The following is a 13856-nucleotide window of genomic DNA, read 5'->3' as shown; positions in this document are numbered from 1 at the left end:
TAAATCCAGGATTTAGGTGCCTAAATCCAGGTGGTAGATTCCCTCCATGGACTGCTAAAATGAGGTAGCATCTCCATGAACCCCAGACTTAAGCACCTATCGCCATAAGAGGGAAAGGGCTTAGTACACCCACGTAGCGTCTGGCTTAGCTGGGACTACTGAGACTTTCACAGTTCATTCCTCACCTCTCGTACATCTCTTTGCAACTTTGTATTCATTTCTTCTGATTTTATTAAATCTTTTCTAGCTGTGTCAAGATCTTCTTCCAGCTCTGTCACTCTGCTAGAAAGAGCAGTGAGACGTTCCTTCATTTGGCCTTGCTCGTTGATCTGCTTGTCTATGATTTCTTGGAGTTCTATAACTTTAGCAAGGTCTTCATCGTGGCTTGAAGAACCATCAGAAGATCTCTATTACATTAAAAAAAAACCACCACCTTAAGTTTCCACACTACATGGAGCTTTGAAATATACTATATTGTTTCAATATAACAAAGCTAATTAAAGTTCGTTTGTGCAGCCTATCCAATAATAAAGTTGTAATAATTACCTTGTGCTTTAATTATATACTTAAGAGTGGACAAATATTGCAACCTATACACGACAAAAAAAATCCGTCAGTGTTAAACAACCTTACCTTCCCATTTGTGCTTGGTGTATTTTCCTGATCATGATTTATATCCAGCACCCCATCAGTTAGCGTTCTTTTCTGATTGTTTTGCTCTTTCAGAATCATTAACTAAAAACAAAAGTAAAAAAAACTGTAGCACATTTCACTTTGTATTTCACTTATCACATAAGCAATAGCTAACATAGTACAATAACCTCACTTTGAAGCAAATGAGTAAGCTTGGAGTAATGAATTTTACTGATTTAATCTTTAGAAGATTATTAATGCTTTAAAGAAGAGACTGATGCATGGGCAAAGATGTAATACAGGCAGCTAAAAACCTATTCCATGCCTGCTATGCTACGGCCATTGGTCTTAAACCAGAAAAAATTCTCTCTGTGAGACAGAATTATCAGCTCATATGTATAGTTCCTATACAGACTTCTATCAACAAAAACTAAAGTGAAATCAAACTCATCCAATTGGGATCTAACTAAACAAAAAACTACTAGTAAATAACTTTAAGAATCATCTGCATATACTAATATTTGGAAAAATGTTGATTTGATGCTATGGAATAAATTCTTCCACCCAAACATCCCCCAAAATTTTATTTTACTATAGGGACCTACCTCTTTATGCGTAGTACCTAGTTCTTCTTCCAATAAACTACATCTTTCAAGTGCTACTCGTAATCTTTCCCTTACCTGAAAAATAAAGTCATCAGTAACAATCTTATAGCTATCTTAGCACTGAGCAACTGTGAACACAAGACAAAAATGTTATATGCCTAGCACTATGGCTTCCCATTTCAACATGCTTAATTGCTCCACCAGTGTCAATGACTTACACCATCAAATTCTGAAGTTTTAACAAGCATCACAGAAAGGATCTTCTGGAAAACTGACTAAGATTTTAAGATAAACTTTTGACTGACACTTTACCTAACAAGGAGTCAGAACTTCTCCATTGGGCAGGTGAACTCCACTTGCTGCCACCTTTTAAACCTAGACTAAATTCTGTGTATTTAAAATATACCTCCCCCTTGTAAGGAACACTCAAAGACCTGTAATGTTTGTATTATCTAAGGAGAAGTTAATGATTTCAATTTATAGAATTTGCAAGTTATAAGAAATAAGCATTTTACTAGACACAAAATTTAGGAATCAAACTGCTAGTTGGGAGTGGGGTTTATCTTAAGCTGCGCCCATTTGCACAGCTGAGCTCTATGGTAGAAGGCCCAATGCACAGGTAAACTGAGGAGCTCCAGGATTCCCCCTTTAACCAGCTTCCTCCTGTGTAACAAATCCAGGGTTGGCGGGGGCAGAGAGGAGCTTTTCCCCGTCCCTCCCTTTCTAGCCCTACTTCACTATCTTTCCTTCTTTTTTCATTTTCTTCTATTACACACATATGCTGTCAATGTAAGGGAAAGGATGTGTGGACCAGGGAAAGGAAGAGTGGGATGAAAGTGAGGCTATGAAGAATGAAGAGCATGTGCAGATGAAGGGGTAGAACGAATGAATTTTCTACATTAAGAAAATTTACACAGAAGTGTAACACCAGTGCAAATAAGCTCCTTGAAGAGATTTTATTCTTTAAATCTTCCCCAGATGCAGCATGACTCCCCCAGCCCCAGAGCAGCCACCATCCTATCTTCGCTGCTCTTGCAGCAAGAAGCAGCAGCACACTCAAACTCCAACCAAGTAGAGCGTACAGAAAGGCGTAACGACTTCACAACACTGGGGGGGAGAGACAGCTCAGTGGTTTGAGCACTGACCTGCTAAACCCAGGGTTGTGAGTTCAACCCTTGAGGGGGCCATTTAGGGATCAGGGCAAAAATTGGGGATTGGTCCTGCTTTGAGCAGGGGGTTGGACTAGATGACCTAGTCTATTCTATGATATTCTATGAAAACATGTTTTTGCTTTCCCTGTTGACTGCACTGACTGAACTGGTAATTATCATCACCTCCTGACCGACTCACTCACTAGTTCACTTTACTGCTTCTTTGATCTGCCTTGTCTGGGCCTGGTGTAATTGTTCACCTTAAGTACGGAGCCACTTACTACACTGCTACTAATTTCTCTCATTTAACTACTTACATACACAAGTAACTGTCCCTTGAGCATTTGATTATTTATATAATTTTGTATTCGTGATTAGGAACAGAGACAGTAGGAATCAGTAGATTCCTTGTAACCACACTGCACTGTTGATTATTGGTACCACTCTACACTTTTTGCTCTCATCTCTAACTTTACCATTTCTCTGCATTGCATTTATCTCCCTTTTTCTCTCCCTTCCCCTACTTCATCTCCCCTTGCATTCTACCCTCTCCCTATGTTACTCTCATCAGCTTTTCACTCTTCTGTTCTTCCTGTCCCATTCCACCACCTCCTCACTCCTACTCTCACAAATCATACCTCCCCTTCTCTCTTGCCTTTTTCTGTTTGAATCTGGTAACACCCACCCCAACTCTGTCTGACTCCAACTCCTCCCTGAACCTTCCCTATCATCATCACCACCTCTCTGAGTTCCTCCCCCAGCAACTTCCCTTTCACCTTTTTTCTCCAGTCCAAATGGAATACCCAAACCCTGTTTATAAAAAATGTCTCTGCTATCCACAACCATCACATTTCCCTTTCTCCTGTCTCTCTCGTCCCTAATTTCCTCCTCCAACACTGATAAATGCCAGCTTACCTGTCTCTGTCCTCTTAAATTCATTAAAACTCTTGCTGGGGAAAAAAAAAAGTCTTCCTGGTTTGTTGTTTCAACCACACCACCATTTTGTTTGTATCATTTCACTGGCTTCCCTTTCCCACAACATCAAGTACAAACTACTTGTTTTCATTTTTAATGCCCACTGTGGCCTCAGATCAGACTGATCTCTATTTTCTCTCCATCAGCGATGCCAGCCTTGATTGCCTGTGTCAAATTTTCCAGCATGCATGTTTGTTTTCTCCCATGCCATTTCTTTTTCATGGGAACAGCACCCTGCAAAAAGCCACATAGCCAAGCCACATAGCCACACCACACTATTCTCCTTAAAACTCACCTATACCATGATGACTACAAAACACTTGACAATGGTTTATAAACTGCTGTTTATTTCTCTAACCACAACTGTCAGCATTAAGAAAAGGAGGACTTGTGGCACCTTAGAGACTAACAAATTTATTTGAGCATAAGCTTCAGCATTGTTACTCTGTGCTCCCACTGTCTATTTGTTGTGACCACCTGTTGTCCATTGTCTTCTACTTTGTGTGTACAGTACCTAATCAATGATGCCTTTTATGTGTTACTGTAATACAAGAAAATAAGTGTGAAAACCCCTAATGTAGATATGTTGCATGAGCACAAAGTAGGGCTTTTTACACTAATGCAGCTTACATTGGTATGTTACTATATTAAGTTAGTTACACTGGGTTTGCTTTAGTACAGCACATCTATATTAGGAGGTTGTACTGAAGTAACTGCATCAGTATAGTTACACTAGTGTACATTTTCTTAAAGCAGATACGGCATAGTCAAAGAACCTAACTTCTGAAAACTGCACGAGCAAAAGTTATTAGTTCCACACTTTGGCCAGGGGAACGGGGGGGGGACGGGACGGGGGGCAATTAGTTGGCACACTTCGTTACCTTTTCATCAAGGGCTTTGTGATGTTCAAATAATGATTTTAGTGCTTTGAGAACTTCAACTTCACTAGAAACTCCTGCTGGAGACTGAGCCTGTCTCTTTACAACAGTCATTCTAAGGGACCGCTCATGTCTGGAGACTAGACATTCCAAATGTTCTAAAAGCAGCTGAAATAAAAACAAAAAAAGTAAATAAGGAACAAGATGTTTATACCTGTTTTGAACATCAGACTAGAATGACTTTACTTTCTAAAATATTAGGTTTGATTTAAGAACTTTCAACCCAGGAATCAAAATTCAAGATTAAATATATTAATTTGTTTGCCTTTAACATTTCAGTGATATCTTTGTATAAAGTTAATAAAATGGATGAGGTGCAACATGGACCACTGTTCACCCTTTTACCCAGCATTCTTCCCCAGACCTAGCCTCTAGGTAAGATGCCAGGTTGACAGAGCTTCATATTAATCTTTGCTTCGATAAGACTTCTCAGTTCCTTGTCTGTTTCAAGTCTGGGAACTGCTTTCTAATCACGTGGACTGGGTTATACACAGGAAATATATGAAGAAGTTGTTGGGGAGCAACTACTCGAACCATGGTTGCACGAACTGTGTGGATCTCCATGACCTGCACTTCTGCTCCACTACTTCAGAGTCTTACGCTAATTCAGAATCCCTTATCATGAAGGAACCCTCTGGCAGTCAGAGCTGCAGTCCTTTATCTGCCGTTAGCTGGAATATACACAAGATGCATTCACAGCCTTAAAAGACACTGCTATACTGTCACTTCCTTATATGAGGCACAATTGTACCAGCAGCGAGAACCCATATGGACAATACTCAAAGAAGAATTTACAAATTTTTATCTTTGAGTTTTAAGTTGGTGTATAAGAGCATGATACACAGTCTGAAGGGAATCTCAATATTAAGTTCAATTCTCCAATTAATTATATTTTCCTTAATGATGGTTTAATGGGGTTTACTGGTCCTTTAAGTAAAAGAGGAATTCGAGGGGGATGGAGTCAAGTGTCTCCCCATTCCAAGAGTCTCAACAGACCAAATATCCTGGGGAGAAGTGGGGCAGACATGGGGAGAGAGGAAATGGTCTCAGGGAAAGAGTCTTGGAGAGACTATTTAAAGGCCTGAAGCCAAGACTTTTGTAGTATAGATATTTGTAGCTCCCTGTCTCCTAATCACTCAATCAATCATCCAACCAAACAAGACAAAACCCAGGTAGGTAGGGGATAGCAGAGAAAGCTCCCTGTTCTCACTGTGAGAGCAGATGTTATCATCCAGGAAGGACTGTTTGCTTGCTGACCTCTCCTCCCAACCCAGGAGAGCAAGTACTGAGTTGGTGAGGCCTAGAATACAGCACCCCAGCAGAGACACTTGTTTTGTATTTGAGGTAATTTCATTTTAAAACAAACAATATTGCAGACACTCCAGGTGGAGCTAGACAGAAAAATTTAAAGGGCCTGCCAAAAAAGAGGGACAGACCGGCTCTGGGTGGTAAGCCAGCCACAGATGGCAATAATCAATAGAGATCAGACAAGTAACTAACCCTTGTATTATTTCTTTCTGCTTTCAGTTCAGCAATTTCTTCTTCCCTTTCAAGGAGCTGTTCCCTGCATACATTAAGCTCTTTAGTAAGTGCTGCAAACTCCTGGAAGAAAGCAAACAACAATACATCAGTATCATAAACGGTGTGCAACCCAATTATATTAATTATTACCACAATAAGTAGTTCAGTAAAGTTGTAATCAATTATTTTTATTCAACACATCTAAGGAAAAAGTTTATCCAGGAAGGGGATGGTGATGCTAGAAGAGGGGTGATGTTTTCCAGGAAACAGGGCTCATGACTGGAAGTCAAGAGACATGGATTCTCCTCAGTATGTGAATAATCTCGTGTGGTATGCGTCAAGTCACTTTAATTATCTGTGCTTTTATTTCCTTTTTTCTTAAAAACTTTTCAAGCCTAGCAAAATATACTGTTTATTGAGGACTACACATACACTAAGGCCTTGTCTACACTTGCAAGTTGGAGCGCATTAAATCAGCCCCAAGCGCCCTAACTCCAGAGGCGTCCACACTGGCAAGGCAGTTAGAGCGCGCGGACCCTGCGGCTGGAGCACCCCTGGTAATCCACCTCCACGAGAAGCATAGAGCTTGCTGCGCCCCAGCTGGAGCACCATGATGCCAGTGTGGACACCTGGTCTATTAATGCGCTCTGATCAGCCTCCAGGAAGTGTCCTACAATGCCTGTTCTAGCCACTCTGGTCATAACTTTGAACTCTACTGCCTTGCCCTAAGGTGACCAACTGTCAGACCCGCCCTTTAAATTTTCTGGGAATTTTGAAAGTCCCCTTCCTGTTTGCTCAGCAAGGCGTGGAGTGCTTGCCGCGCTTTCCAGGTGACCATGCCTTCACGCGCCAGGCAATCCCCAGTATGGAGCAATGGCGAGGTGCTGGACCTCATCAGTGTTTGGGGGGAGGAAGCTGTCCAGTCCCAGCTGCGCTCCAGCTGTAGTAATTAAGATACCTACAGGCAGATGTCATGGCCCCTTTCTGTCATGGCCCTTGATCAGGATGCAGTGCAGGGTTAAAGTGAAGGAGCTGCGGAATGCCCACCACAAAGCGCAGGAGGCAAACTGCCGCTCCAGAGCTGCTCCCATGACCTGCCATTTCTACAAAGAGCTGGATGAGATATTTGGGGCCGACCCCACCTCCACTCCGAAGAGCACCATGGACAATTCCGAGGCCATGACAGCCCAGAGTGCAAAAAGGCAGAAGGCAGAAAATGGAAGCGAGGGTGCTGAGGAGGAGGGGGGCCCAGAGACAGAGGGGGGCCTAGTATCCCTAGATGCATGCAGCCAAGACATGTTTTCAAGCCAGGAGGAAGGTAACCAGTCGCAGTGGACGGTGCTTGGGGAAGAACAAACAGCAGATGAGGTAAGTGGCTTTTATTTTGAGAAGGGAGTTGTTGGGTACGGGCTGTTGGGACGAGGAGGGTTACAGAAAGAAGGGTTAGGGCTGCATGCATGCCTAGATGTGGAATAGGGCGTTGATGTGCTCTCTCACATCGTGGTAATCGGCCTCAGTGATCTCACTGAAGGTCTCCTGCAGAAGCTGGGCAATCCACTTGCGCAGGTTCCTTGGCAGAGCTACTGTGCTCCTTGTCCCAGTAAGGCTAACATGTCCGTGCCACTGTGCCATTAGAGACGGGGGGACCATTGCTGCATACAGGCAAGCCACATAAGGGCCAGGGCAGAAGCCGCATTGTTGCGGAAGACCCTCCCTTTCTTCCCAGGTCACCCTCAGCAGCAAGATATCTTCCAGGACAAACCCATCCTGTGGAAAATGTGGGGACAGTGTTGAGTATAGGGGCCCCCGGCAACCAAAAATGACCAAAAGCATGCTCCACAGTCATTCTGCACTGACTCTGCCTGTTGAACAGATCCTTGCTGCTGTCAAGGCTCTCTGTGTACGTTTTCATAAGCCAGGGCATTAAAGGTCTCAAATGATCACAATGGGCATTTCAACTTCCCCTACGGTGATCTTCTGGTCCGGGAAGAAAGTCCCAGCTTCCAGAACAGGCCTGTGTTCCAAAGGATGAGTGCATCATGCACCTCTCCAGACCAACCTATGTTAATGTCCATGAAACGCCCACGGTGATCCACAAGAGCCTGGAGAACCATCGAGAAATACCCCTTCTGATTTATGTACTCAGAAGCTAGGGGGTCTGGTGCCAGAATTGGAATATGCGTGCCATCTATAGCCCCTCCGCAGTTAGGGAAACCCATTTGTGCAAAGCCATCCACAATGTCACGCACGTTGCCCAGAGTCACAGTTCTTCGGAGCAGGATGCGATTAATGGCCCTGCACTCTTGCATCAACACAATTCCAACAGTAGACTTGCCCACTCCGAACTGGTTAGCAACTGATCGGTAGCAGTCTGGAGTAGCCAGCTTCCAGATTGCAATCGCCACGCGCTTCTCCACCATCAGGGCAGCTCTCAATCTCATTTCCTTGTGCCACAGGGTGGGGGTGAGCTCAGCACAGAGTCACATAAAAGTGGCTTTCCTCATCTGAAAGTTCTGCAGCCACTGCTCGTCATCCCAGACTTGCATGACAATGTGATCCCACCACTCAGTGCTTATTTCCTGAGCCCAAAAGCGGTGCTCCATGGCGGTAAGCATGTCCGTGAATGCCACAAGTAATCTCGTGTCGTATGCGTTATGCGTGTCGACATCATCGTCGGACTCCTCACTGTCACTTTGTAGCATAAGTAGTAACTTGAATGCAATTCGTGACGTGCTGGCGAGACCCATCAGCATATTTCTCAGCAGTTTGGGATCCACTCCCGCAGACCGAAAGGGAAGACAGAGTGTGCAGTACAAAAAACACTTAAAGATGGCACCAAATTTAGATGGAAGCGATCCATCATGGGGCACTGGGACAGGACCCAGGATGTCATGCACCCTCCTCCCCCTTCCCACAAGCCACAGCGCCAGTACAGAATGGGAAGAGGTGCTCTGTGGGATAGCTGTCCACAATGCACTGCTCCAAATGCCACTGCAAGTGCCGCAAATATGGCCATGCCACTGCGCTTGCAACTGACAGTGTGAACACATGGCAGCACTCTCCCCGTTGCTGTCTCCAAGGGCTGGTTTAACTCCTGGAGCTATACATCTGCAAGTGTAGCCAAGCCCTAAGTCTAAAGTTTTAATACAAAGCTGTTTTGAATTAAGCTAGACATGCCTGAAAACAAATTCCTTTGAAAGGACGCCTCAGCTCTACCTAAAACATCACTACTACAATGTTAACATGTGCAACTAAAACAGGCAGACTCAAAGCTGATGTACAAAAGTTTCAGAGCCCAAGGCTTTGTCTACAAAACACACCTTTTAGTGACACGTCGGGCAGTGTAAACGCTGTTTGTGAGCGGGGTTCGCGTTGTCGACAGGAGACCGCTTCTGCCACTTTTACACTGCCAACGTTTACACTGCCACTTGCCGCAGCAAAACTTGTGTCTTTCAGGGTGGGGGAGGGCCTTTTTTAAGCACCTGTGAATGACAAACGTTTTGTCGTTCAATTGGCAGTGTAGACAAAGCTTCATTCTGTAAACTGTATCCAAAAGATACATTGGAAAAGATTGGAAAAAAAAACACAAAAAATAACTTCTGTGGCATATGCTCCTGGGACTCCTGACACATTAGACTGCTAAAAGTCACTACAAAAACCAATAGTGGTATCACTGTCATCAATTACATACAATCCATGACTATCATGAACCCTCCCTCTTAAAAAAAAAAAAAAAAAAAGTCTATTCAGTGGAAAAACAATTCAGATTACTACTGAGAGTGAAGTTCAAATGGCTTTTTTAAGTCAATCATAAAAGATTGCTCCGTTTGACGAAAAAGGGAGTCCTCCTTTAACAAAATAGGAAAAGCAAAACATCTTTACTCTTGTTGCATGACAATTAAATTCTTTTTGCCATTTTCAAGCAGGAGGATGATAAAACTTCATTAGGACAGTTTAATACATTTAATGAAAACCTGATACGGAATACACAATCAAAAACACAAAGATGTATTTCAGATGTTGTTCATTCTAAGTTGCCTACATAAATTAAAACCTTCTAATGCTGCCAAGATGCAGACCTTACTAAAGCAAAACGTGTCCTTACAAGTTCTTCATTAATAACGCCAAACAGAAAGCACACAACCATTCCCTCATTCCATTACTAAAATGACAACATGGGAAGAAAAAGGAAGTTCTCAAATAGCTGAGTTATAACTATTAGAGTTGGCTGGAAACTGGAATTCTCAATCCACAGGAAATTCCAAGTTTCCAAAAAAAAATGTCTGGAACAGAAAGATAAATGAAATGTTTAAGTTTCCTGAAGAATCGGAATTCCAAAAGTTTTGTTTAGAAAGTCAAACGCATTTTGTATCAAGCTTTCGCAGAGCCAGGAAGCTCATGGAGCCTGGGCTCCCAGGACTTCTGGGGAGGGGAAGAGACACAGAGGTGCTGACAGACAGCTGGTGTTGCATCCCGGGCCTGGGCCAGCTGCCCTGCCACTGTGACAGGGAGCCACACCACACTGTCTCCCACCTCAAGAGTGAGGTGAATATACCCCGTCTAGCACTCCCACAAACTGTAACCCCCTTTTCAGCTCCCTCCATGCTCTCCAGCAGTGTCCTCTTTTTGTGAGCCTGAAAGATGGTAACACTAATGCAAACTGCCATCTAGGAAGATTTGTCCTGTTCCATAGAGGAGTCCTCTTGTATCCCTTTTTCCCCTGTCATGCAGGGAGAGGGGTCTGAAACCTGCTCCAGGTTCCTACTGCTCAGGGTCCAGATTTGCTGCTTCTAGCTTGGGGGAGGAACTTCATGAATATGTCCTGCCATGTCTAGCACTGCTGAGAAATGCAGGTATCCCAATCACAGAACATGCAAAGATCCCTATCTAGGTATTCCACAAGTGGAGTAGAGCAGACAGTGGTTTCCCCACTTTCTTGTCTTTTATCCCCTCCCCCCCATACTGTACTCCACAACAGTGGGAGAGGAGGGGATGCACCAATAGTGTCTAAGCAGCAGATAGGCCATTAAATCCCATTGTTGAGAAAGAACCAGAAATACAGCTACAGAAGGCAAATGTATGGCCAAAGTTGTTTGTTTGTTTTGTGTGGCCAAAGTTGGTTGGTTGTTTTGTTATGCAGCCACAGATCTGCCAAACCTTCTTATAGTCAGAGGCAGAATGAAAAACTGGCAGGCTATTCAGGGTAGCTAGCCACACCTTCTCTTATCAGTGACTGACAAGTCTGGTTCTGCCTGTATAGCTACATGCAAATAGAGTATATAGGTTAATTGGTTTTTGCACCTTGCACATTAAAGAGAATACTAGGATTATAGTCTGAAACATGCGTAATGCAACAAACATACCTATCTGTACTACTAAACTCAAAAACACATGACAAAGTGGTAAACGATAAAATGCAGTTTATGCCAGATTTGCATAAATAGCTGTTCAGGCTATCATTTTCGTGTAAAAAGACACATCTTTATTTAGCACTATCCAATAGAATTTTACAAAGCCAGGATAAAACAACACTCCCTCCATATGATGTTGTTGCTGGTTTTATAAGAGAAAAATTTAGTATCTCCACTATTGCTGATGGGAGAACTTCAGTAAATCTCTCTACTTTTGCCATTATTTTTCAATTTCATCTTGTGAGTTTCTATTGTGATTAGAACAAAGTATGTTTCTCAGAAAAGAGCTTACAGAAACTTACACACTGTTACCCTAGGGGGCAGAATACATTTCAAAATAGATAATTTTTGAGGAAGGAAATATATGACTTCAACCATTAGCTGAGTAGGCTCTTTTTTCTTTTTGAAATTAAAATTTTACACTGTGAGCAGTTCTATCTACAGCTGAAAACAGTGAAACATGTCTACATTCAATTTTTTTCTTAATCTCAAGGTTTTTTTAAAATGTGCACAATAAAAAGGATTTTTTTAAAAAATAGCTGAATAGAAGAGTTCAGAATGGAATGTGGATATCAAACTAGCTTTTTTTCCCTTAAACATTTAAAATAAAAACCTATTTTGAGATCTCTCAATACTGAAGATAAATTAGTCAATAATTAAGCACATAGGAATGCAGCAAGTAGGTTGTAGTAAATTACTTGTGTCACAAACCAGTCAAACCCACTAACATGAGCCAAGAGTTTGACACATCCCACTTAAAGCTTCAAACAGAATTCTTAACAACAAAATGGATTTAAATAGATATTGTGAAAAATTATCTAACCTTTGGGACCAACAGGACTATAACACAATCACAAAAGTTATTTTTCATTCCAATACCTATCTTCATCACTTATCTTTCACAAAAACTTTTGCAGTTTTACCTCTCAGCCCGAAGTTGAATACAACTTGAAACACCTGAATAAAAATCAAGCAAATTGTTGTCTTACGCAACTATTTAGATAACAGCTTACATGTTTTTTAAAACTATCAACCTTTTAAAAAGCAAACCAGTTTTAATTTTCCATCTGACATTCAAAATAATTATATATTTAATCCTCTGAGGACAGATCTAATAATGTTGAGAAGAAAGTTACGAACATTTTAAAAATGCAACCCTTTTAATATATTGCTGTTTTAATTATTCTGAGCCAGAGCTATGCAGCAGAGGATATTGGAATAGCTTCACCTGTCTCTTCAATCACTCAACAAAAATGTCCCCCTCATGTCTGTCTCCACTTCAGAAGATTTCCACTAACTCTATATTAGTCCCTACACCAGGGGTGGCCAACCTGAGCCTAAAAAGGAGCCAGAATTTACCAACGTTCATTGCCAAAGAGCCACAGTAATACGTCAGCAGCTCCCCCATCAGCTCCCAGCGCCTCCTGCCCACTGGCAGCCAATCAGAGCAAGGGCATGGCAAGCTCAGGGGAGGGAAGGGGTGGAGTGGGTTTCAGGCCTGTGGCAGAGCCAGAGGTTGAGCAGTAAGTACCCTCCCCCGGCACATTGGAAAGTTGGCACCTGTATCTCCAGCCCCGGAGTCGGTGCCTATACAAGGAGCTGCATATTAACTTCTGAAGAGCCGCATGTGGCTCCGGAGCCACAGGTTGGCCACCCCTGCCCTACACAATCTCCTCAGCTTCTAAACCTGCAGATGCTGTGCTGATGCCTACCTCTCCATGGTGGGGAAGGCTGAATCAAGAGCAAGAACCAGACTGTGCTGGATAGGCAGAGAAATGGGACACAAGCAGATCATGCAGGCACAGCAAATGGACTTATATGTGTCCAGTGCAGCCTGTGGCTGGGTAATCACTGCCAAAAAGCCAGAAGCAACAGAGAGGGAGAGCTGGGTTGTGGTACACTGGGTGCTGACAATTTTTTTTTTTTTTTTTTTTTTTAAAACAAGGAAATTAAATTACCCAAAACTTTAACACAAAGTTAAGGTTGCCCAGTGTTGCCTTGAGACCTTCGAGAATGTAGTGTGTGGCTAAACTGAAGCCTCTGAAAACCAAGATATGAAGAAAAAGGGTAAATGACACCCCTGCAATGTAACTTTAACACTTCTCTCTTTGAGCTATGAATATTAGGCTATGTCTACACTACCGCTTATGTCAATATAACTTATGTCACTCGGATGTGAAATAACACCCCAGAACAACATAAGTTACACAGACATAAGCGGTGGTGTGGACAGCATTATGACGGTGAGAGATCATCTCCCACCAACATAGCTATTACCGCATGGATTGGATGGATTAATTATATCGACAGGAGAGCTCTCCCCCACTAGCATAGAGCGGCTACACTAGAGATCTTACAATAGTGCAGCTGCATCAATACAACTGTGCCACTGTAAGCTCTCTAGGGGAGACATAGCCTTAGCGCTTTATCCTTAAAGATGCTACAGAATGCTTTGGGAAGACAGCACTTGAGATCTGCAGAAAGAAGTTTAATATCTTCTCTTTGTTAAGGCAAAACTTTAGGCCAGGTGGGGCAAACAGGATCTACTTACACTTAAACACTATGCCTACACCATACAACCGCACCCACAGCCCCTTCACTTGTGCCCTGAAGATTCCTTCT

The 13856-nt window shown here is 42.7% G+C and overlaps 1 protein-coding gene across 13 annotated transcripts in view; it reads right to left on the bottom strand.

Moving 5' to 3' along the window:
* The window catches only part of PPFIA1 (PTPRF interacting protein alpha 1), an 87719-nt gene that overhangs the window by 53992 nt on the left and 19871 nt on the right, over positions 1–13856 (bottom strand). For all 13 annotated transcript variants that reach the window (XR_012159381.1, XM_073347883.1, XM_073347881.1 and 10 more), the window contains exons 3-7: positions 5803–5904; positions 4246–4410; positions 1239–1313; positions 634–735; positions 186–407 (exon numbers count right to left, since the gene is read on the bottom strand). Coding sequence is in view for 12 of the 13 variants with exons in the window: in XM_073347883.1 (XP_073203984.1) it covers positions 186–407; positions 634–735; positions 1239–1313; positions 4246–4410; positions 5803–5904 (666 nt within the window). In the remaining variant the exon portion in view is untranslated. The remainder of the gene's footprint in view (positions 1–185; positions 408–633; positions 736–1238; positions 1314–4245; positions 4411–5802; positions 5905–13856) is intronic.

Source organism: Lepidochelys kempii, chromosome 6 (assembly GCF_965140265.1).
Source record: "Lepidochelys kempii isolate rLepKem1 chromosome 6, rLepKem1.hap2, whole genome shotgun sequence".
NCBI classification, from domain to species: Eukaryota; Metazoa; Chordata; order Testudines; family Cheloniidae; genus Lepidochelys; species Lepidochelys kempii.
This window is presented reverse-complemented; position numbering and strand designations above follow the sequence as displayed.